At 51.6% G+C, this 24341-nt stretch overlaps 3 protein-coding genes across 3 annotated transcripts; 1 reads left to right on the top strand and 2 right to left on the bottom strand.

The window, feature by feature from the left end:
* The first annotated feature begins 214 nt into the window (after positions 1 to 214).
* On the top strand, positions 215 to 1959 carry LOC114444907 (WD repeat-containing protein 74-like). The gene is made up of 2 exons (XM_028419798.1): positions 215 to 908; positions 1248 to 1959. Exons 1-2 carry the CDS (start codon positions 300 to 302, stop codon positions 1770 to 1772), a joined length of 1134 nt encoding a protein of 377 aa, XP_028275599.1. The 5' UTR covers positions 215 to 299; the 3' UTR covers positions 1773 to 1959.
* Positions 1960 to 2685: 726 nt separating this feature from the next.
* On the bottom strand, positions 2686 to 9230 carry LOC114444893 (arf-GAP with coiled-coil, ANK repeat and PH domain-containing protein 2-like). The gene is made up of 22 exons (XM_028419783.1): positions 8807 to 9230; positions 8657 to 8714; positions 7445 to 7564; positions 7237 to 7290; positions 7093 to 7151; positions 6825 to 7008; positions 6662 to 6706; positions 6461 to 6556; positions 6303 to 6377; positions 6113 to 6216; positions 5984 to 6035; positions 5670 to 5770; positions 5492 to 5600; positions 5000 to 5193; positions 4848 to 4917; positions 4679 to 4773; positions 4513 to 4589; positions 4284 to 4438; positions 4014 to 4123; positions 3823 to 3933; positions 3688 to 3749; positions 2686 to 3539 (listed from the first exon to the last, which is right to left on the bottom strand). Exons 1-22 carry the CDS (start codon positions 8857 to 8859, stop codon positions 3394 to 3396), a joined length of 2130 nt encoding a protein of 709 aa, XP_028275584.1. The 5' UTR covers positions 8860 to 9230; the 3' UTR covers positions 2686 to 3393.
* Positions 9231 to 9468: 238 nt separating this feature from the next.
* On the bottom strand, positions 9469 to 11615 carry LOC114444929 (integrin-linked kinase-associated serine/threonine phosphatase 2C-like). The gene is given in 12 exon segments (XM_028419829.1): positions 9469 to 9670; positions 9888 to 9969; positions 10154 to 10273; positions 10391 to 10449; positions 10451 to 10522; positions 10706 to 10725; positions 10728 to 10792; positions 10876 to 10969; positions 11039 to 11175; positions 11272 to 11306; positions 11308 to 11355; positions 11461 to 11615. Coding segments are annotated over 12 exon segments (918 nt in total). The 5' UTR covers positions 11506 to 11615; the 3' UTR covers positions 9469 to 9529.
* Between the last annotated feature and the right edge of the window lie 12726 nt (positions 11616 to 24341).

The raw sequence follows: 24341 nt of genomic DNA, 5'->3' as shown, positions 1-24341 counted from the left end.
TAGCGCATGCGCGAAGAATAGGACGCGTTGTGATGACGTACCAGCACCTTTAAAATGTCCCAGGACTATTTATTTAGTTTTATGTCATCATTGTGTTGATGACACGTTTTGTTGTATTTCTGGTGACCGTGTATTACTTAATTACCTTTTGTCTGATTGTTCAACAAAGTTTATAAAAAAAATACTCAGTGACGTCATTATTCTGCGACGATCACGCAGAGGCCACGCGTGTTTTCCAGACCAGAAGCAGCTGAAGATCCGTTTTGAGTCCAGTTGTCTGTGGATTAGAGTCCGTTGTGATGGGGGAGCAGAGCCGACAGTGCTCCGTGTGGCTGGGCTCAGAGACTGGCATCCTGAAGGGGGTCAGTCTGTCCCGGAAACAGGCCTTTAACTTCTGCAACACGAGCCACCTGAGCCGCGACCAGGAGGTCCGCGCGCTGTGCTGGGGAGACCCGGCGGAGAGCGAGCTGCTGGTGGGCTCTGTGGACGGAACCGTGAAGACCTTCAGCGTCGAGAAGGGGGCCTTCACCGAGGCCCGGCGCTGCGGAGAGCCCTCGGAGGGCTGCTTCACCGGGCTGGCGGCGCTGAACGGCTCCTCGCTCATCACCTGCGTGGAGTGCGGGACGGTGCGGGTGTGGAAGGAGGACAGCGCGGAGCCCGCCACGCAGCTGGACGCAGGGAAGAACGTGTGCAGGATGAGACAGAGCCCGCTACACCAGCACAAAGTGGCCACTGGTGGGAAGGAAAACGGCCTGAAGATCTGGGACCTGGAGAGACCCGAGAAGCCGCTGTTCACCGCGAAGAACCTGCGAGACGACTGGCTGGATCTGCGGCGGCCACACTGGGTCAGAGACATGGCCTTCATCCCGGACTCAGACAAAGTGGTCACCTGCACAGGCTACCACCAGGTGTGTACAGACCGGGAAAACGGTCCGTGTTACTGGATTCTGTCATAATCCAGAGGAGCTGGATTATAAACACGGATTATCAATCTGACCAAAATAAGGACAGCTCGGATAGCAGCAGATTAAAGCAGAGCCGTCCTGTTAGCCACAATGCTAACATTTGTAGTGTAAACAGCAGGAGACAGAGCAGACCCAAAACCTGTTCCCTGTGTGGTTTATATGTTTGATCAATACATCAGTACTGAAGGGGCATTGATAAAGCAAAATGTCAACACGGGGTCACATGACACGAATCTGCTGTAAATGATGTTAATGGGTTAAATCTGTGTTTGACTGTTTCAGGTCCACGTGTTTGACCCGTCCACTCCTCAGCGCCGCCCTGTCCTGGAGGCCGAGTACGGCGAGTACCCGCTCACCACCCTGTCCCTGCCGGCCTCTGGCACCTCGGTGGTGGTGGGAAACACCCACGGTCAGATCGCCGTGCTGGACCTGAGGAAGGGGCTGGTGCGAGGCTGTCTGAAGGGGCTGGCGGGGGGCGTGCGGAGCCTGCAGTGCCACTCCTCTCAGCCCCTGCTGGCGTCCTGCGGCCTGGACCGCTTCCTGCGCATCCACAGCCTGGAGGACCGCAAGCTGCAGCACAAAGTCTACCTCAAGTCCCGCCTCAACTGCCTGCTGCTGGCCAGCCGAGACCTGCAGGAAGGGACGGGGGCGGCGGAGGGGGTGTCACAGGAGGTGAAGGAGGAGGGGGAGGAGGAGGACGAGGTGTGGGACACCATGGAGCAGGTGGAGGAGAGGCCGAAGAGAAAAACAGAAGAGGAGGAGGAGACGCAGAAGAAGAGCGAGAAGAAGAAAAAGAAGGGAGACTGAGAGGTTAGGGTGTGACCAGTGTGGGACAGTTGAACACCATCAGCCTCAGAGACTAAACTGAAGTATGTCACTGCAGACATATTCACATTTGGAAGTTTTCACAACAGGTTTCAGTGACGTCACAGTTTAACCCCCAGCAGACCAGCAAAGTCCTTTTATAATAAGTGTGATTAAAGTGTCTACTCTTCCCGTCGGTGTCATCACTGGGTTGTTTTCTGAACACAGAGCAGGCGGCTGTCAGCATGGCGAGTGGTTTATTAAGCAGCAGCATCACAGCAGTAACAGCCAACACATCCCACTGACCCTGAAGGCAGCAGGGCTCAGAGGCACTCTGCTCCGTGCTGACCCCTGCTGGTCCACTTCAGTCATTAAACTGTTAAAAACTTGAAATACGATAATGTAACATTTCAGCAGCTACACTCTAAATTTCCCTTTATGAACAGTTTTAGTAGGAACTCTGCCTGACGCCAGGTTGGATGTGTTTACATCGTGTTATCTTTAAATGTTTGTCCTGTTCTGGTCTTAAAATGATATTTTAGCTTCATCACAGGAGGTAAAGACAGTTAGATACTTCTTATATATATATATGTATATGTATATGTATATATATATGTATATGTGTATATATATATATATGTATATGTATATATATATATGTATATATATATACGTATATGTATATGTATATACGTATATGTATATATATATATATATGTATATATATATGTATATATACACACATATATACGTATATATACACGTGTATATATATATATATATATATACGTGTATATATATATATATATACCCATATATACACGTGTATATATATATATATACCCATATATACACGTGTATATATGGGTATATATATATATACCCTTTATAAATAAAGGGTATATATATATCCTTTATTGGTGCGTGAGGATGGTGAGACTGTTTGAAATCAGATTCAGGAACAAACATGTGAACCCTCAGGATCAGATCAGTTAGACCAACAGAACCATTAATCATGAGACTGGTAATGAAGATCACATCCAGTCAGGATTCAGATCTGAACGGGATTCAGTCTGACGTGGTTTATGGTGCGTTCAAAGCCTCCAGGACGTGGACTTTCTGCAGAATAAACCCGTCAAACAGGGTTCCCAGGTTTTACTTTTTAAAGACGACATATTTTCTCTGACAGGTTTTAGTTCATCTTAGAAACAAAGGTACTTCTAGATTAAACAAGACGTGCTCGGCGTCATGTGAGGGTGACTGTAACCTTTAGAGCCGTGTTAGGGTCCAGGCCCGCTCCTGGTGTGAAACAGACTGAAACCTGAGACAGAGACAGGCTGATGGACGTAAACACACCAGCAGGGGGAGCCGGCTGTAACACAGCTGAGCTGAATACTGTAACAGGTCAGGTGACCGCCTCCAGCTCCTGCTTCCTCCACAACATGAACACCGAGACGTCCTGCCGATTCCCTGAGACTAACTCTGAATATGATGTCATCAGTGTGTGACCCACACAAACTGCACTACACATCATCAGCTGTCAGTTAACTACTATGAAGTTACCATGGTAACATAGAGGAGCTCCGGTCGCTCTGACATCTTTAAACACTGTGCTGGCTCTTCATCACTTCTCCTCTTCCTCCTCAGCCTCCCCCTCCTCCTCCTTCATCTCTCCTCCCCGGCTGAACTGCCGCCTGCTCAGCTTCTCAGGGTCATGTGACGCCATGTTGCTGAAGTCGCGGAAGATGTCCTGAAACGTCTCGTCGTCTCCTGAGAACGACAGCAGACACATCAGGTGTACTTCCTGAGCAGCAGAGGTCATCAGGGAGGTCAGGTCATGACACCTCCCTGTGATGAAGAGTGTGCCGGTGGTGCATTCATGGTTCAGTGACACGTCAGAAAGAGGACGTTAACTCACCCACAGCTCCAAAGACGCCCTCTGAATCCCTCATCTCCTCGTTCATGCGGGCCATTCGCAGTCTGAGACATTGATCAATAATCATTAGTGTCAAATAATCAGTTTCATACACATTCACAATGTTCTCCAACTCACAGTGTGACGATGTCAGCGTGGGCTGTTTCCATGGCGATGGCCAGTGGGTCCTGTCCTCTCTCATCCACAGCATACTGATTGGCTCCCCTCTTCAGCAGCAGACACACCTGCCTGCAGTGGGCCAATCACAATCAGCGGTGTTGATGTCACTTCCTGGTGCAGACAGGTGACGTGACTGTGGGTGTATTTACCCTGTGTGTCCAGCGGTGGCGGCAGCGTGCAGAGCGCCCTGCCCTCTCTGGTCTCTGTAGTTGACGTTAGCGCCGTTCTGTAGAAGGAACTCGCAGGCCAACAGCGACCCCTGCAGGCAGCGGTGAGAAACACAAGAACACACTGCCACCGTCAGGTCAAACAGGGAAGTAGAAACAGACCATGTCTGTGATTATTAATAAAGATATTGATCATTAATTATTGATAATATGCATAAAAACATGTTTTTGATTCGTTATATTCTTCCCCACCCCGACTGCTGCTCCAATAAGCGCCGTGCGTCCACCCTCCTCCCCGATGCTCCCGTTGACCTCCGCCCCCTTCGCCAACGCTGCTGCCATGGTGACAAGGTCTCCATCCAAAGAGGCCCGGTACAGCTGCAGCCTGGCCTCGTCCTTCTGACGCTCTGAAGGACAAAGAGACGCCTCAAATATAACTTTGTATCAGAGAGCTGTCACGTCTGCTGGTCATCAGACTTACGAGCTTCGCCCGAGCCGCCGCTCTGCACATATCTCTTCTCCACGTATTTCTCTTTGATCCACGCCGCCTTCTCCGCGCTGAAAGCAGAAACATGTCTGTCAGCCCGATCAGCTGATCAGTAAATAACAGTCGGTTATGGTTACAGGTATTCTGGGAGCCACTGTACCGCGGGCTGTCGGCTCTGGGTTTGACTCGTCCCTCCTCTGAACATCGAGCCTCGTAGATCCGGTTCATGACATCATTTCCCAAAACACAGAGCAGCTGAAGAAGAAGACGTTGTCCCATCAGTCAATGATAACAGACATGCTCTGTGTCGTCTCTGCTGTGTTCATTACCTTCAGCTGTTCGGCCTCCCACGAGTCCAGAGTGAGAGAGCGCACCTTGGACAGGTGAACACCCAGACTCCTGCAGACAGACACACACTGTGTTACTTTAAGGTTTGATGATGAGACGTTTATCCACCATCACTGAGACAGGTGGGACGCACCGGTGTATTCCGGAGCACTCGATGCACATGGTGACCCCCAGGTTAATGGAGGCCCAGCGAGGCTCCTCCTCTCCACAGTCACAGCACCGCTGGTTTCCGGGGCCACTCAGGGCCACGCCTAGCACCGCCGGCCTCCGAGTGGGGGGGCCCGGAGAGGCGTCCCCGCCACACAGGAGAGACGGGGGCTCTTTAGGCTGGAATAGAGGCACGCAGAGATGGAAATGTTTTTATCTTAGGTCAGCACGGTTAGCTCGAGCTAATTCATCACAGTGCTGTTAGCCACAAGACCTTCTTAACTTACACAGACAGCTAAAAGTAAACAGAGGTGAGCAGGGGTTAGCTTAGCATAAAGCTTGTAATTACTGTTACACTGTAGCACAGCTCCTTCTAAAGGTGACCTGTTACCTTCATGGATTAACACGTTACTCCTCACCTGTTTAGCCTGTACTAAAACTGTGCTAAGCTAGCCGCCATGACAGTGGTGTGACACACCTGTGTGGCCTGACTGTCTCTCTCTCTGTAGGCCAGGTCGATGCTGCCCTGCAGAGCGCTGAGCCAGGTCTGCTTCAGCTGCTCCGAGTCCGCCTGCAGAGCACAGCACCTGAGACACACACAGTTCACTTCATGCACCTGGTCATCCTGTGATTCTGTGAATGATCATGTGACTTACTTCTGGACGGAGAGCAGCTCGAAGCAGAAACGTCGCTCGGTGTTCTCCAGAGATTTGACGGCACACAGTCGCAGGTCCTCAAACAGAACCATGGCGTCCTCCTGCAGCAGCAACCATGCTCGTTAATTCAATAAGAACTTTATGTTGTGGCTCTGAGCCCCGACTAAACCCGTCTGTGGGTTTAATTAAAGAGGTTTCAATGTATCAAAGTGACACTGAAGTAAAGCTTCTGGTTTGTCTGTTTACCTGCTTACATCAGCCCTGCTGGCTGTAATGTTGTGGCATTAAGCCATTAAACATCATGAAGAGCTCACCTTGTGAGACTTCCTGTAGATGAGCTGGTTGTCTCTGATGGTAAACCAGCACCTGAAACAGGGTTGGACTGTTAGTGAAGCAGCGTTACCATGGTGACAGGATGAGGATGAAAAGTGCGTCTGCTGCACCTCTTCCAGGTTTTAGACTTCCTCCTGGAGCGTTTGAACAGGTAACCCTGGATGACGTCATCACTCCCGGGACACGGGCTGACGATCGGCTCACCTGAGGCATCCTGAATGCACAGACAGACACACACACAGATTAATTAATGTCTCGTCTAGGCGTTCTGAGAGGAATGAAAAGCTGAGTGCTCCTCACCCTCTGCTGGACCAGCAGGTGTTTGTTCTCCAGCTCCTTCCTTTTGGCTGCACACTCTGCCGACAGCTGTGACAACTGAGGGGCAGACACAGAAACACCTGTCAGTCCACACTGAGGGCACAGCACAAAGAAGACAGAGAGGGGTCAGAGGTCAGGACCTGCACTGCCATGGTCTTCATGGTGGGCTCCAGGTCTCTGAGCAGGTCAAAGCCCTGATGGAAGAAGGTGAACTGAGCGTGGACGAAGGAGAAGACCTGAAGACAGAGGAGACCACGCGCCCAGCATTAAACAGTGCTGGCGGCACACTCACTCTAGTAACATGTGGGAACTGCTCCTTTAAGCCACCAAAGGTCACTCACTGAGTTCAAGATGTCGACCCTCTGCTGTGTCTTGAAGGTGTTGAGCTGTAACACGAAACATGTGTGAGCGACACCTTCATCCTCCAGCTGTGCATCCGGTGTGTCCTGATGTCATGCAGTTTCCCCATGTGGGGCAAATAATAGGGTTTTTTAATCTTAATACCTGCAGGCAGTAATCCAGGGCAAAGTGCTGGTAGCATTTGCGCGTGGCGAGCAACAGGTGGCTCGCCCGCTCGGCGTCGGCCGCTTTGTGTCGTGGAGCCTGAGCATTCTTCGCCGCCGCTGACTCCAGGTCCTCCCCGATCCGCAGAAACTCCTTCCTGGTCTCTGCAAGCTGAGGCAGGAACCTCAGAGACACAAACACTGCTTCATCATCATCATCATCACAGCATTATATCCACTGAATGTGTGTGTGTCTGTGTGTAACTCACTGTGTGCACAGGTTGGTGAGCTGCTGACTGATGGCTCTCTGCGTCTGATCAAACAACATCTGAAGACAAAAGACACGACAGGATGAGACGCTGCTTCTGAAAGGATAATGTGTCCAAGCATCAGGCGGGACTGGCAGGACTCACTGTGTGGAAGCTGACCATCTCCTGCAGACCCTGGTCGAACTGGTTCAGGCAGCTCTGAGAGGAAGCAAACAGGAAGTCAGCCGGAAACACAGAAACATGAGGTCACTGCTGCTGCCTTCGTTTCCCTCCGCTGGCCCTCAGAAACAGCTCACTGCTACAGTACCTTTGACATCATGACAGTTAGCATTAGCATTGCGTAGCTACATACTGTGATGATGGCGTCCCTCTTGTGGAATGTGGAGAGCTCAGCCAGGCTGCTCAGGAACAGCTGATTGGCTGCACTGTACGCTTGTCCCGCCTCCACCATCTTCCCGCTCAGCTTCATCACCTGATCGGTCAAAGAGAGAGAGACCCAGTAATGAAGAGCTGTTAGTTACAGCATCTACAGAAGGACAGGCTAACGGCCAAAGTGGTGGGAGGAGGTAGTAACAGTAGCTGTAGAGTTAGCTGGTTGTAAACACAGCAGTAGTGTTTGTGGCAGAAGCAGCAGCTGAACAATACAGCAGTAGGTGTAGCAGCAGTATTAGTTACTGTGGCTGTAGCACTGACATCAGTATGAGTACAGCTGCAGGAGCATAGTATTACTGTAATGGTATCACCAGCAGCACTGATAGTATAGAAGGGAGGGCGGGGCGAGTCATAGTAATACTAGCAGCAGAGCAGTATTTGGAGTAGCAGTGTTAGCAGTAGTAGCAGTGTTAGCTGTAGCAATGTTAGCAGTAGTATCAGTATTAGCTGTAGCAGTGTTAGCAGTGGTATCAGTGTTAGCAGTAGTATCAGTGTTAGCTGTAGTATCAGTGTTAGCAGTGGTATCAGTGTTAGCAGTAGTATCAGTGTTAGCTGTAGTATCAGTGTTAGCTGTAGCAATGTTAGCAGTAGTATCAGTATTAGCTGTAGCAGTGTTAGCAGTGGTATCAGTGTTAGCTGTAGTATCAGTGTTAGCTAGTAGTAACAGTTAGCTGTAGTATCAGTGTTAGCTGTAGCAGTGTTAGCAGTAGTATCAGTGTTAGCTGTAGTATCAGTGTTAGCTGTAGCAGTGTTAGCTGTAGTATCAGTGTTAGCAGTGGTATCAGTGTTAGCAGTAGTAGCAGTGTTAGCTGTATCAGTGTTAGCTGTAGCAGTGTTAGCAGTGGTATCAGTGTTAGCAGTAGTAGCAGGTGTTAGCTGTAGCAGTGTTAGCTGTAGCAGTGTTAGCAGTGGTATCAGTGTTAGCAGTAGTAGCAGTGTTAGCTGTAGCAGTGTTAGCAGTGGTATCAGTGTTAGCAGTAGTAGCAGTGTTAGCTGTAGTAGCAGTGTTAGCGTGAGCAGTGTTAGCAGTAGTAGCAGTGTTAGCTGTAGTAGCAGTGTTAGCTAGTAGCAGTGTTAGCTGTAGTAGCAGTGTTAGCTGTAGCAGTGTTAGCAGTGGTATCAGTGTTTGTACCTTCTCCAGCTGAGTCTCCAGCAGAGAAACATCCGTCTCAAACTGATCCAGATTCAGTCTGAATAAAACAAACGAACCATCATCAGGACTACTGCACATGCGCAGTTTAGACAAACCTGTGTGTGTATGTGTGTCTGTGTGTGCGCGCACCTGAACTCGGGTGAGTCTTGGACACACTCCTCAAAGTCCAGCAGGGAGTCCATGGCGTCCTTCTGTTGGTGTGTCAGGTCCAGCAGCTGATCGAGTTTATTGAAGCCTCTCCATGCTGTTAGCCGTTAGCCTGTTAGCTCAGCTGCAGCATCTGTTGTGGGATGATTCATATCTCAGAGGTAAACCGGCCTCAGCCTGCTGACACGCGCCTGATCGATCCTTTCACGCCGGACTGATCGGGCCCAGGTCGTGCACGCGCTCCTGCCGGTCGCGCATGTCTTTAGGTTTGAATAAAACGCGCACTGACGGTGTTTGCGCTGTTTTCAGACTAACAGCTGTCCCCGCATCCTGCTGCTGTTTCACTTGTTGCTAGCCGACAGGTTCCGCCTCAGATCCGGGTCGGCTGGCTCAGATCCAAACAGCGGGAAACAGCGACACGTGACGGCGGGGAGGGGAACTGCACCCACGGAGCTCCACCAATAACATCACGTAGAGAACTGACGCACATCCTTTAACCACTGTCAGCTGTGGCAGAAGTGTGACGTCACTGTGTTCTGTCAGTCACTGTCAATAAAGTTTTGGGAAGGGAAAGCAAACACTGCAAAGAGACGAATCACTGACAGCAACTTAAGAAAAGGATTTTATTGGAAAACAGGTGAAAGAACAAGCAGGCGATTAAAGATGATGATGAAAATGATGATGATGGTGATGAAGATGACGCGTTCAGAAGTCAGTAGAAACCAGGATCACAGTGACGTTGTCGGCGCAGCCTCGTCTCACCGCCTCGCTGGCCAGCTGCTGACAGGCAGCGTCAAAGCGCAGCTCCTCCTCTGTCAGCTCTGACCGCTGCTCCACAGCGCCCTCCTGCAGGAGGAGCAGGAGGAGGAAGAGGAGCAGGAGGAGGAGGAGGAGGAGCAGGAGGAGGAAGAGGAGCAGGAGGAGGAGCAGGAGGAGGAGGAGGAGGAAGAGGAGCAGAAGGAGGAGGAGGAAGAGGACACAGTCAGAAAATCCAACAGGATGAAGTGAGTGCATGAATTTCTGATTCCGACTGATTTTCTGTGGATTGAGGACAGAGACACACCTGCAGGACGCTGAGGACGAACTTTACAGCTTCATCAGCTGAGAACACTTTGAACAACCCATCACAGGCCAGGATGATGAACCTGCAGAGAGAGGACACCAGCTTATGAAGGCTGAATACCATCAGAGCCAGACCCTGTGAAAGAACCGGACTTTGAATGGACAAGGTGCGAAGCCACTTTTGACTCTCAGTCACATGACATGAGTCACATGGTTTCCTGCAGCGGATGGACACAGACAGACAGCAGTGAGGGTCTCTGGTCTTGCCTGTCATTGGCTGTGAGTTGACACCTCCTCAGGTCGGGGGTGGAAATGACTCCACAGCGTTTGTACTGACCGTCCCCGATAGAACGAGACACCTCAAGGACACCGAGGACCCGGCCGTCTCTGCAGAGAACCCACAGACGGAAAGTCCGCGTCAGCTTTGGACACAGACACAGACAGACTGGGATCTCCGTCTCCGGAGGAGTGAGGCTGTGAGAGAGGTGGAGTGGAGGTGTGGACCTGACGGTGCCTCCTGCTCTCTGGATCCTCATCCGCTCCTCATAGATGGTCGGGTTTGGGTTCCTTACTGAGAGCCAGAGTCACGGCCCGCTTCTGTCCGTCTGCTGCTGCCTCCATGCGACACAACACCGCCTGCACACAGACAACACACACACACAGACACACACACAGACACACAGACACACACAGACACACACACAGACACACACACAGACACACACACAGACACACACAGTCAAAGCCCTCTGATGTTGAAGCAGGATCACTGTGCCCCCCCCTGGCTGATCAGCTGTCCTCCAGAGGACAGAGACTCACCCGGCTGTCTCCCAGGTTGCCACGTACACCATGTCGTCCACAACCAGCATGCAGGTGGCCGTGGAGCCGTCCTTCCACGCCGGCTTCCTGTTCAGAGGATCAGTGAAGTTCTGACACATGTCCACATTTCACCAGAACAGATTACACATGAGTCTGACTTCAGGTCTTACTGGCTGGAACGCTTCTTCAGGAAGTCTTCATCTGTCTGTCGGAATGTGTCTAGGAGACATTTTTTAATCAGCTTGTCCACATTTTCAACGTCTCCTGAAACAAACAACCGCCAATGAAGCGCGCCGTCTCCGTCTCACCTCCTGACTCTGCACTGAAACTCACCGCCGGGGAACTTCTTAGCCAGAGTGTGGTGCAGATGTTCGGCTGCGAATCGAGAGGCTCGCGCTCCACCGTGACCATCGAACACAGCAAAGTACGAGACCCAGACCTGCAGGACGCAGAGACACATCAGAGAGACGACTTCCACAGAGCTCCTCACAGATTTCTGAGAGCAGGCGGTCAGCTGGTGGACGTCTTAACACATTTCCTGGCAGCGCCGCCAGGCAGCTGCTCATTCGGGCAGCAGCACGTGAGCGTCTTGCATCTCCTCCCCGCTCACCTCGCCGTGCCGCCACGTAGCCTTTTGAGCACAGGAAGACCTGCAAGGACACACACAGTGTGAATCCAGCCCCCCTGCATGTCCCAGTTCCATTGACTCAGCGTGTGAGAGCTTAGACCAAGGGAAAAGAAAAAGCAAACCAGACAGTTGTGTGTAACAGTTGAAAACCTTCTTTACAAACTTTCTTCATCTCCACCCGCTCCTCCTCCTCCTCCACCTCCTCCAGTCGTTTGTCAGAGTGGCTCTCTGCATCCTCTCGTTTGCGTTTTAATCTGTTCTCCTCTCCTCTTCTTCTTCTTCGGTGTCCTGTGCTGAGACCGGACCTGAAGAAAAACACCAGACCAACATAATCAAAACTGATGTCATCTATAAACCGACAGAACAGAGCACACACACATATTCAGGTGTTATTGAATGTGACACGAAAAGACGGAACTACTCTCAGTCACGTTCTAACCCATCGATCTCTACGTGGTAACGTGGATGTTTGTGCAGCTGCATCACTGCTAACGTTAGCCCATTCAAAGCAGCGCCCTCTGTCAGGAGACCCGAAGCTCAGACGGCTGCTAGCATGCAGCCTTTAGCACAGTAACAGTTAATTTAACCCCTCTTACCGGAGGTCTGGGTCGGTTCTGGCAGATCGTCGAACAGATCCATTCTGCTGGGTTTCCGGACAGCTAGCCAACCAGCTAGCTAACCCTCGCTGCCTGAGTTACCGCCGCACTCCGCGCTCAGTCCTGTGTTTATGCTAACAGCGCCAGCTAGCGGCTCAACCGGAACAGTTCGTTAAAACGGGTCCAAATGTTCTGAAACCCCGCAGGAGAACCGATTTATTGACCCGCTGATCGTTAACTGCAACTGATGAGATGGTTAGCTTCAAGTTAGCAACAAGAACAACAACTGTTTCCGGCCGCACTTTTCAAAACAAAAGCCAAACAAACATAAATAAATTGATCCATCGATTATTATTATTAATAAGGATTGATAGTTAATCAATTCATTAGAAAAGTCCACTCTATTAATTAAATAATACAAATAAATAACTAACCCACACACGTTCTTTTAGGACAACCGGAAGTAAGGACTATAATAATAAAACTTGAAAACTAATCAAAGATGAGAGACGTCCACGTTTCATGTGGTCACAACATTTTAAAGAGTTTTACGTAACAGTGAAACATGATTAATGACGTTTTATTTAATTAAATCCTTTTAACTCCTCTCCTCCTTCTTTCACCACTTGTCTCTGATTGGCTGCTCCGCCGCGCTCCTCGTCACCTATTGGCTGACGTGAAGCCTGGAGCGCGCGTGTGGTCAGCTTGTCTGGAAGGTTTCCATCAGTCGGATTTCCGACCGTCACAGTGACGCTGAACCTCTCACAGAGTGATGCTGCGTCCCGGTGTCTGATCCTGTCCTCTCACCGTCTCTCTGTGATCGGAACATGCGGCTCTCTCTGCTCAGCCTCTGCACCTGCTGGATCCTAACTCTGCCACACCGCGGCCCTGGGAGCGCGCAGCCCGGCGGTGAGCTCCGGGACGCCGGCCAGACCGGATGGAGGAGGAGGCAGAGCGCCAGGGGACCGACAGATCCCCCGCGGCTGGAGAGGGACAGCGAGGGGAAGCCCGGGACGGGTGTGAGAGAGCAGCCCTGAGAGGGTGAGAAACATGATGACTGAGTGCACAGAGGTAAAAATACCCTCAAAGGTTTAACTGACCAAAAGTTTACAGAAGAAAAGTCCCACACTCTGCGGCTCTGTGCTTCAGTGTGCTCGGCTTCTGTTGATCAGATCAGGTTTTTATTTTCTTAGGGTCCGTGCTTTAGTCCTGCTTCTGTTCTCCACCTGTAAATAATGAGACCATAACAGCCAATCAGCATCTGTCAGGTGTCCCAGACACCTCAGGAATGTGTGAAATTCTGTGTGTGTGTGTGAACAGGCTTCAAGTGCAAGTCTAAGGGTCAAGTGATGGATGCAAAGTCACACACACACTGTGTACAAATCCGTGCGCCTGGTCCTAAACCCTGTGAACTGACTGACTGGGCTTATACACTGAGAGAGAGAGTGTGTGTGTGTGAGTGAGCAGCAGATTTAAAGAGGAGAATAACAGCATGTTTGTATGAATGTGTGTCTGTGTGAGGCTTCAGTAACAGACGGCTCAGTGTGTGAAGATGAAAGCAGAGCGGTGCGTTTGAAGCCGAGGACGTTTCAGAGCGTAGGAAGTAAAGACGTGAGAGCAGCAGAGTTTCTATCCTCCACAGCAGGGACCTGGTCTGTGGAGCGGAGCCTCCGCTCCACCAGGGAGCAGCAGGAAGTAGAAGGACAGACTGACTCAGTGCTCCACCTAGTGGCTCACAGTGGGATTACACAAGGCTATCAAGTTAGCATGCTAACTGAATTCTCTGCACACAAAGGGTGTCATGTCTACATGAACAAAGACGGTTCATTTTCAAACTTCTTACAGTGGGTTTATCACAGATTGGACCTTCATTTCAATCAGCTGATCGTCCTCTTTGTTCTGATTGGTCGCCTCCTCTCATGTCCAGTCTGTGTATCCAGGTTCAGTAGTGTGTGTGCTGTTTTGTGTTGGTGGGCCTCCTGAGCTGCTACAATATGAGCAGTACGCTGTGAGTAATGATTAAATCCTCTGAGCGTCAGATGGCTGCATTTCACAAACACACAGTCGCCGGTCGACTCCGTCACGTTTAGGTCTGAAAAGAAGACATCCAGATCTGGATCAGTGCCTGATGATGGACAGAGTTCACAGTTCCTCTGAGGGTTCAGTCAGTGTCTTCAGGAGATCTGGACCTTGTTACAAACTGTCTCCATGATCCTGAGACTGGTTTTGGACTTGGTCTTAGAACTGGTTGCAGGCTGTTTTACAGTTCGGGCTGAAGCGACTCGCATCTGATGTCCACAGGTCTGCGTGGACACACAAAGCTGATCATGGATTCAGACTTCAGAACTTAACCGGTGAAGACAGCCACAGACGGATTCTGGGACTGGGAGAGCTGGTTTCTGACCTGGTCTACTGGAAGAACCCTACGGTGTCTTCACATGATCCACTCTCTGGTCTTAAACCAGTTTCAGCAGTGTGGGTCTGACCTCAGGCCTGCTGGGACCTGTTTCTGACCTGAGCGTCCCGCTTGTCTCCAGCCTGTTAGCACCTCTGACACACTTCCTGTTACAGGCCGCTGTGAAGTCACATCGGTCTGTCACTTTCAGGGGGGGGGGGTCTGACATCTGCTGGGACCACACAGACAGTGTGAGCACTGAGGCGGCTCTGGATTGGCTGATCAGTCCATAATCTACGTGAATGTTTCTCTGCAGGCCTCGTGTGTGGACGTCAGTGCTGTGCCGGATGGACCCTGTCGCCAAAGACCAGGAGGTGCACCAAACGTGAGTCCATCCACCCACAGGCGAGGCCAGGAGAGCTCCGAGTGTCTTAATCCAAACTGATTTATTACTGTTATCTCACCTAAAGCACAAAAGTGAGATTAAGATTAGGATTAATTTGATTAATCCCTGTAGGGAAAGTTGTTTTAGGAAGTGATCAGAAAAATGCAGGATGGAAAAAACATAACTTATTAACTCCTAGAACTATGAATAAAGTAAAAAGAACATGAAATATGTGTATATATAGCTGCTGGTCCTGGTCTATGTCTTTAATCCCACACTGGCGGCACGTGTGCGTCTCCAGCTGCTGCGGACAGAACCTGCTGCTGGTCTCTTCAGTAAAACGTCTGATCAGAGCGTGTAACTGATGGATGGCCTCCTTCCTGCGTGCAGCCTGCTCACAGTCTGTGTGGAAGTGTCTGCACACACACTGCAGTCCCCCCTGCCGCCTCTGGGGGCCTCCAGGGCCATGTCTGTTTCCAGCCTGGTACACAGCTGCTGCAGGCCTCAGTGATAAGTTAATGTCTCTTAGACATTCTGAGGCAGCACAGACGTGTCTGTGAGGTCATGATGGACGGCCGAGTCCACATGCAGATCTGGATTTATGTTCCGATCAGGGACTCTCAGTCGGTCTGTATTTATGGTCCTCTCACTGAACACCATCTTCATCCGATCCACCTGCAGACCTGCACCGCGTCTGTCACAGCACTTTAAATCCTCCAGAACCCTATAGACCCAACCCAGGTCCAGTCCACGTGTCCATATGGACAGCCTCACTGTGGTCAGATCAGGCTCAGATCCTCCAGCTGGCTCGATCAGACAAGTTTGAACATGCAGTTTCCATAGTGATGCAGTGATCAGGAGGAGCCACTGGGTCCTTTCAGATTGGGATTATCAGCTGTGAAGCAGAAACTCGTGAATGGAAACGGATTTAGCTTACACACACATTCACACAGTCTACACACACACACACAGTCCATACACACACACAGTCTACACACACACACAGTCCATACACACACACACACACACACACACACACAGTCCATACACACACACACAGTCTACACACACACAGTCTACACACACACACACAGTTGTATACACAGACTTAGGTCTCAGTGGGCTGTGATCCTGCAGAGTAAAGCCTTCCTGTTTGCTCACATTGTGTTGAGTTGTGGGCGGTCTGGAAGCACAAACCTGTGGAGGACAGAGGGACAGACAGGACGTCACCGAGCTGCTGTTTAAAGAGACCCACACAGAACAGTGTGTGTCCACAGGGTTCACAGACATGATGTGATCTGAAACATACGTCTTCCTGTCAGCTCAGCGTCACTGAATATTTTTAGCTCCTGCTCAGTTTGAGCTGCAGAATAACCTGAAACGTCTCATGCTATTATTGAAGTTTTATGTTTGTTGCTTTAACAAGCTTTTATTGTGAAAGGCTGAATAGAAGGTCAGTTTTGTGTGTTGGTCTCTGCTGCCCCCTGCTGGAGGACACTGACACTGACAGATGAACGTTTGTTTTCCTGTGAGTGAATAACTCCTCTTCCTCTTCTTCCTCCTCCTCCTCCTCTTCCTCCTCTTCCTCCTCTTCCTCTTCTTCCTCCCCCTCCTCCTCCTCTCTCCTCCTCCTCCTCCTCCTCCTCCCTCCTCCCCTCTTCCCCTCCTCCTTCTCCTCTCCCTCCTCCTCCTCCTCTTCCTCCTCCTCCTCCTCCTCCTCCCTCTTCCTCCTCCTCCTCTTCCTCCTCCTCCTCCTCCTCCTCATCCTCCTCTCCTTCCTCCTCCTCCTCCTCCTTCTCCTCCTCCTCCTTCTCCTCCTCTTCCTCCTCTTTCCTCCTCCTCCTCTCCTCCTCCTCCTCCTCCTCCTCATCTCCTCCTCCTCCTCCTCCTCCTCCTCTTCCTCCTCTCCCTCCTCCTCCTCCTCTCCTCCTCCTCTTCCTCCTCTTCCTCCTCCCTTCCTCCTCCTCCCCTCCTTCCTCTCCTCCTCTCCTCCTCCTCCTCCTCTTCCTCCTCCTCCTCCTCCTCCTCCTCTCCTCCTCTTCCTCCTCCTCCTCCTCCTCCTCCTCCTCCTCCTCTTCCCTCCTCTTCCTCCTCCTCCTCCTCCAGCCAGGTGCTCTCCTCCCTGTCATAACGCAGCGCTGTGTCGGCAGGCCAACAGGTGTGTGTGCAGGCCAGGTTTCCATGGTTACCGCTGTCGGTTCTCCACGGTGACGGCCCACCCTCTGACGTCTGTCCGCCCCACTAAGCTTCCGGTCAGTCGCAGATCCTCGGCCCTGAGCATCACCGCTCCCTCCCCACATATGCCCACACCTCCCACAGGCCAGCAGCAGGGCGCCCCTCTATGGAGCTCCAGACCAGAACCTGTCTTATGTCCAGGCTGATGAAAAGGAGACACCAAGATCCCAGACTCTACTCCTCTTCTGCTGCAGAGGACAGTGGAGGACAGAGGGGGTTACCAGAGGGTTCCTGACGGACAAGGAGAACCAGGCCTCCCCTAAGTCCTGAGGAACAGCTCAAAGCCTCCAGAAGGTCTGACGTGGAAGGAGATGGCAGGAGACCAGAAGAAAGAAAGGTGAAGAAGCTGAGGTACAAAGCACACAGGACCTCCTCCTCCTCCTCCTCCTGAGCCCTCCCTCTCCATGTGTTTGTTTTCTGCCTCCATCCTCTTCCCCATCAGCTCCTCTTCCTTGTCGGCCACCCTCACCTCCTCCTGCAGCCCTGCCTGCTTCTACTCTTCCTCTTCACTCTCCTCTCTCTCTGCCTCCTATATCCACCATCTTTCCTCTTTTACCTCCTCCTATCTTCCTCCTCCTTTCCATTCTTCCTCTTTCTTCCTCCTCGTCTTCATTTCATTCACTCTCTCCTTCCTACTTATTCTTCTCATTTTCCTCCCCCTCCTCTTCTTTGTCTCTCCTTCACATTTCTGCCCTCCTCCTCCTCCTCCTCCTCCTCCTCCTCCTCCTCCTCTTCCTCCTCCTCCTCCTCCTCAGATCTGTTCCTCCTCCTCCTCTCCTCCACCTCTCCTCCTTCCTCCTCCTCCTCCTCCTCCTCCTCCTCCTCCTCAGATCTGTTCCTCCTCCTCCTCTCCTCCACCTCTCCTCCTCCTCCTCCTCCACCTCTCCTCCTTCCTCCTCCTCCTCCTCTCCTCCTCCTCCTCTCCTCCACCTCTCCTCCTTCCTCCTCCTCCTTCCTCCTCCTCCTCCTCCTCCACCTCCCTCCTTCCTCCTCCTCCTCCTCCTCCTCCCCTCCTCTCCTCCCTCCACCTCTCCTCCTTCCTCCTCCTCCTCCTCCTCCTCCATCCTGAGCAGCTGTGTTTGGAGGTGTGAGCTCCTGTTTAACGATGTGAAAACATTCATGACCTTTAAACACATCTTTGAACAGATCGGAGGATTTACCGTCCTCTGAGAGCCTGAGCTCAACAATCACCATGACCCTGAGTCAGAGGTCAGAGGTCAGAGGTCAGGACAGGGGTCAGGACAGGGGTCAGCAGTCTGTGGAAGATCAGACTGCAGGGAGCTGATCCCTCCGTTGGGTCCCACAGGGTCTGCGTTCAAAAATGAAAATACGTTGATACGACCACAGGAGGGCAGCACGTGTGCACACAGCTGTATACTTCCTGTTACAAGGACGCGTCGTCATACTGCAGCATGACAGATGTCACAACATGAGACCAACAAAGACCCAACTGCTCAGTCTGCTTTAGTCCTGTTTGTCTTGGAGGGAACAAGCTGCTCAAACATAAACAGCAGCTGCAGCATGTGCGCATGAATAATAAGCTGCGTCAGACTGCAGGGCGTCGCTGTTATCAGCTGCTTTTCATCACTCTGTTTACAGCCTCTTTAAAGCACTGTGCCAGACATCGAGCTGCAGGGCCCACGGGCCGGGTCAGGCCCACGGGCCGGGTCCGGGTCAGGCCCACGGGCCGGGTCAGGCCCACCGCTACCTCCACCTGCCTCTGACCCCTGATTTACTACCACAGAATATCACAAGCATGTGAACTAACACTGAGATGGAAGACACAGCTCAGCTGGTTGTGTGTATTTATGACACATCTGACAGCGTGTGTGTGTGTGTGTGTGTGTGTTGTGTTGTGTGTGTCAGTCTGAGGGAGGCTCAAGCCGTGCTGCTGAGGAAGACTCTGTCACAAGGTGGACAAGGAGACAAGATGGCCGCCCTGCTGATGAAGCACATAGAGAAGAGAGAAGAAACTCCATGAGGCCTCCTCCTCCTCTTCTTCCTCCTCCTCCTCTTCCTCCTCCTCCTCCTCCCCTCCTCCTCTTCCTCCTCCTCCTCTTCCTCCTCAGTGAAGACGTTCCACACTCAGAGGGGCCAGTACACCGTGCACGTCCACACCGGTCAGTCCATGTCTATTTAAATCAATCAATAACCCTCCTACCCCCAGCTGACGTTACAAGTTATTAGTTATTAATAATAATTAGTAAAAATACAAATAACAGAATGCTCCTGCTGATCTAAGCTAAGCTAATGCTAAAGCTAGCTGTTAGCTCACTGTGTGTGACCTCACACTGGAGGCTGTTTTATTAGCAACATTAACCCTTTCAAGCTAACGCTGCCTGCTAAGTTAACCCTATGACCTCTGGGGGCGCTGTTCCATCTGATGTCAGATCAGCCGAAGTGAGTTCATGATAAAACACCATGACTGCTCTGATGTTACTGAGGAGATCCTGATCCTGTGTGAGTGATGTCAGAGCGCTGTGTGATGTTTATGTGTCGCTGTCGCAGATAACAGTGGCGCCTCCTGTTGATCTTACTGTGTACTACACACATACCTCCACGTGTGGATCATTATTTAGCAGGACGTGTGAGCTGATAGTCGGCGCTGAGAGATAAGCTGTACCACAGGTCGAGTCCAGTGGCCCCGCTCCGCTGGAATGTTGTTTATTTTCCAGCTGTTAATGGAGCTGTTTCACTGTGAGCTTCAGATAAGCTGTTCACACAGCTCAGGCCTGATCGCTGCGATTACAGCCTCACACAGTTCCTGTCATTGTTCAGCTGTGGGCCGAGCGGAGCAGCGATGGAGACGCCGCTCGACCGCAGCAAATACATTCTAAACACGAAGACACAGAAATCAACGTCTGAGCTCAGGTGTTAATCTGACCGAGGACACAGCTGTTCAGTTCACCAGTCCTCAGATTTCCTTCCAGCACGTCACAGGGACGATTCCGGGGACGATCCCGGGGTCGATCCTGTGGTCGTCCTGGGGTCGGTCCCTGGGTCGGTCCCTGGGTCGGTCCCTGGGTCGATCCTGGGGTCGGTCCCGGGGTCGGTCCCGGGGTCGGTCCCGGGTCGATCCTGGGGTAGGTCCCAGGGTCTGCTCTGCAGCTCAGGGGTCCCAGGTGTTTGTGGGTTCAGCAGTGTGTCCCGCACCGTTGGCTCCAGACCGCAGAACTATGGCAGCAGAGGATTTGTGTTGGTATGTGGGTCAGCGTGGCCCCGGTTCCTCGGGGTCGGAGCATTGACACACAGGGGGACGACAATAATAATGTAGTCACAGTGTTTCCAGGCTCCGTGTGCTGCTCGTTACACAGTCTGCCGTCAGCCAGGACGTGAGCTCATAGACAAACACCCGCAGGAACAACCAGCCTCTGTTCCCCTCTGAGCCTCGGCCCTCCACGCCGCAGGGGCCCCTCAGGGGGTCTGGATCACACAGACGGATCCCTGCAGTCAGGGCTGCAGGTCAGAGTACCTGGGCTCTGCAGGTTTAATCAGGTTCTTCACAGATCCTGATGTGATGGATGAGACCGTCAGGGCTGATCGGCACCTTCTGCAGCCGGCCCGCTGTTCAGTCCCTCAGAGACAGACTGACAATGACCTGCTCAGCAGTCAGCTGTGATGAAGCCTCTCCTCTTCCTCTTCCCACGCCATCATAACATCAAGAGTAGATTTGTACACAGTAGAGAAGGTTGAAGCAAAGCGTCTGGACTTGTAGAGTCCTCCTAAAGACGTCCTCTGCTCCTCCATCAGCTCCATCAGCTCCATCAGCTCTAACTGTGGTGGTGAAACCTGGTTTATCTGTGGTGGAGGAGCTCAGTGGGGGGGGTCACACAGCTCAGGAGCAGCCTTTAGAGGCCAGCTGGTGAGCAGAGGTCGTTCAGCAGCTGAAGAAGAGCCAGATGTTTCCCTCAGGAGCTGAGAGACAGGAAGTGCTGCACACACACACACACACACACACACACACAGAGTGTCCTGGGTTGCATCACAGCTGTGACGTCCTGTAAGGCTCTGCAGGCTGTTGTGAAACTGTGAGCAGATACAGGGCCCCTGTTCCTACCCAGAGATGGCCAATAAAATAAGAGAGAGAGGGGGAGGACTCGCAGAGCAATGCTCGCTCTCCCTCGTGTGGACCGATGGACCAGATCCCTGCTAAACATTTAGTTTGGAGCTGAGCCCAGCCGCTGCACTGCTTTCAATTACCTCTCTCTCTCCCTCTGTGATGCTCGCTCGCTCACACAGAGTGTGTGTCGAGCGGGGAGGGGAGCGCCTGGCCTTCTTCTTCCTTCCTTCCCTCCTTTTTCCTGCAACGCTCGTTTTCACTCAACCACCGAGCAAGAAAAGGAGAGCGAGGGCCGAGCGAGGCAGACTCAGAGCTTTGGGGTTTTTCGGGCCATGCAGCAAACTCAAGAAGTTTGACCGCCAACACTCGCCATGCTGCAGCCACGACTCCGCTGTTCTCTGCCCCTCTTCATGCTCTTTGCCTCTCTGCTGCCAGCGGACGGACAGACAGGCGGAGGAGGGCTGGAGAGGATCCAGGTGATGTTCACGCCGACCATCTGCAAGGTGCGCTGCAGCCAGGAGCGATGTGTCAACTACTGCGAGAAAGGCAACGTGACCACACTGCACAGCAGCGCAGAGGGGGGAGGAGGAGGGAGAGACGGCTCCCACGGACCGGGCTCCCACGGACCGGGCTTCAGAGTCTGTGAGTTTTAACCTGTCCTGTAAAGGTTGAGAGGATCTTTGTGTTAGGATGCACTGTGTCCCCAAACAGCAGAACTGAACATGCACACAGAACTTTAACTGAACTCACCCGCCTCAGCGCCACCTGTTATCCCATATTTGGAAAACCTGGGACTCAGACAGGTGCTGCCAAGATGGCCGCCCTCTGAGTTTGTCAGGAAACCTGTGGGTGATGAAGCAGAAGGTTAGACAGGATCAGGGTCAGTATGTTTGCACTTCTGTCATGGATCTAACATGTAACATGAACAGGAACATCAAGTGCTCAGCTGTGAATAACAACCAGACAGAACATGTGAGGCGTTCAGAGCTCGGAAGGAAAGCAGGCCAGAGGAGCGTCCATGTAACACATGATGTGTGTGAGCCGTCTGTGTTCCGTCGCCTCACACACTCACACTGATTTCTGAAGCTGCACACGTGTTCGCTGCAGACACATTTTAACTCTGCGTGCTCCAAGTTACTAACTGTGGAACCTTCTGTGTGAAAGGACACATCATGCAGCTTCTAACCTCCCTGAAATCAGAACGAAGTGAGTCCAGAGCACAGGCGGCTTGGGAGCAGACTGCAGCCGGTGCTGTGCGCCATGTGTTTGCACTTTTTTTCATGCACCATAAATCATGCAGATGTCTCTCGGAGTGTTTGTAGTCACAGTGAGCTCTGTGTAGCTACACAAACGTGAACAGAAGAGCCGAACGCCGTCAGCTGTAGAAGCTGCTGCAGTCAAAATATGTCAACAAGCTGAATGAGGTCATGAAGCTCTTCCACCTGAGTCACATGACCGGCAGCTGTTTGATGGTTGGCCGAGCTCGCAGGCTGAAGCAGAGCCAGTGAATAGTTGTGTGCAGGCTGCAGCAAACAGTCACAGGACGGAGAGGAGATGTTTCATTTTCACTCCCTTCAACATGTCTGCAGTCACTGACCGGTTCCTAAGAGACAAACAACCAGACAGACAGGAAGGCCCCACACAGGCCGTCATCAGGCAGCGCTGCTGTTCTGATCACTGCCTCGTCCAATAGGGTGCAGGCAGCTTTACTGCTCTGTGTCTGCTGCCTGACAGACGCAGGTGAGGGGGAAATGACCTGAGTGGATGAGCTTCACTCTGCAGGAGGACACACATCTGAGCTGTGACCAGGAACACAACATGTTGTTACTGTTGGTGTCATGGTGTGCTGTGTGCTGTGTGCTGTGTGTTGGGTGTTGGGTGCTGTGTGTTGTGTGCTGTGTGTTGGGTGTTGGGTGTTGGGTGCTGTGTGTTGTGTGTTGTGTGTTGGGTGTTGGGTGTTGGGTGTTGGGTGCTGTGTGTTGTGTGTGTGTTGGGTGCTGTGTGCTGTGTGTTGTGTGTTGTGTTGGGTGCTGTGTGTTGTTGTTGTGTGCTGTGTGCTGTGTGTTATGTGTTATGTGTTGGTGTTGTGTGCTGTGTGTGGGTGCTGTGTGTTGTGTGTTGTGTGTTGTGTGTGTGCTGTGTGTTGGGTGTTGTGTGCTGTGTGCTGTGTGCTGTGTGTTGTGTTGGGTGCTGTGTGTTGTGTGCTGTGTTGTTGTGTTGGTGTGTGTTGTGTGTGTGTGTTTTGTGTGTTGTTGGTTTGTGTTTGTGTGTGTTGTTGTTGTGTTGTTGTGTTGTGTTGTGGTTGTTGTGTGCTGTGTGTTGGTGTTGTTGTGTGTTGTGTTGTTGTGTTTGTGTGTGTTGTTGTGTTGTGTGTTGTGTGTTGTGTGTTGTGTGTTGTGTGTTGTGTGCTGTGTGTTGTGTTGTTGTGTGTGTGTGTGTTGTGTGTTTTGTGTGTTGTGTGTTGTGTTGTGTTGTTGTGTTGTTGTGTGTTGTGTGTTGTGTGTTGTGTTGTTGTGTGTGTTGTGTGTTGTGTGCTGTGTGTTGTGTGTTGTGTTGTTTGTTGTGTTGTGTGTTGTGTGTGTTGTTGTGTGTGTTGTGTGTTGTGTTGTTGTGTGTGTTGTGTGTTGTGCGTTGTGCGTTGTGTGTTGTGTTTTGTTGTTGTGTGTTGTGTGTTGTGTTGTGTGTGTGTGTTGTGTGTGTGTTGTTGTGTTGTTGTGTGTTGTGTGTTGTGTGTGGTTGTGTGCTGGGTCACCCTGTGGACAGTCTGTCGGCTGATTCTCTGGACGTGTGTGATAATCCGTGCAGCCTCTGGATGTTCAGTGGAGACAGGGCAGAGGGAGAGGAGCCGCCATGTGGCTTTCATTTCTCATTAGTTAACCCTCTCACACACGTTCCCATCGCCTCACACAGACACAGACTTACACTCATGTCCTGCACGGTCCCTAACACCACTGTACACACAGACAAACACATGCATGCAAACTGCATGACCTCATGGGGTCAGAGGTCATGTTTACACTTACAGCAGCGCCCCCTCCCACCTCCAAATACACTCTCAATAAAAACATGAGCTAATGCTAACTGTGCTAAATCTTTGGAGCGGCGTCTCCGGGCTGCACATTTGGATAAGATTAACAGTACAGAGGGAGGTGTGTGTGTGTTGTGTGTTGTGTGTGTGTCTGTGGATCCTGGTAATTTAGGCCCATTACAGGAACTGTTGTGTAGCACACATGTACATTCAGCAGAACAAAGCAGAACATAAAGCACAGCCTTGAATGGAGAACTGTTCCCAGCTGTACAGACAGGACTCTTCTACCTTCGATGGCACCGTGAGGTG

The sequence above is a fragment of the Parambassis ranga genome, chromosome 13, assembly GCF_900634625.1.
Source record: "Parambassis ranga chromosome 13, fParRan2.1, whole genome shotgun sequence".
NCBI classification, from domain to species: Eukaryota; Metazoa; Chordata; class Actinopteri; family Ambassidae; genus Parambassis; species Parambassis ranga.
This window is presented reverse-complemented; position numbering and strand designations above follow the sequence as displayed.

Bases quoted from the DNA above. Each gene is read 5' to 3' on its own strand.
- LOC114444907 (XM_028419798.1), top strand. From the start codon at position 300: ATGGGGGAGCAGAGCCGACAGTGCTCCGTGTGGCTGGGCTCAGAGACT. The intron at 909-1,247 runs GTGTGTACAGAC...TGACTGTTTCAG, and splicing joins CCTGCACAGGCTACCACCAG to GTCCACGTGTTTGACCCGTC.
- LOC114444893 (XM_028419783.1), bottom strand. From the start codon at position 8,859: ATGGACTCCCTGCTGGACTTTGAGGAGTGTGTCCAAGACTCACCCGAG. The intron at 6,036-6,112 runs GTGCAGCAGACG...ACCCTGTTTCAG, and splicing joins AAGTCTAAAACCTGGAAGAG to GTGCTGGTTTACCATCAGAG. The intron at 4,590-4,678 runs GTACAGTGGCTC...TTCTGCTTTCAG, and splicing joins CCCAGAGCCGACAGCCCGCG to CGCGGAGAAGGCGGCGTGGA.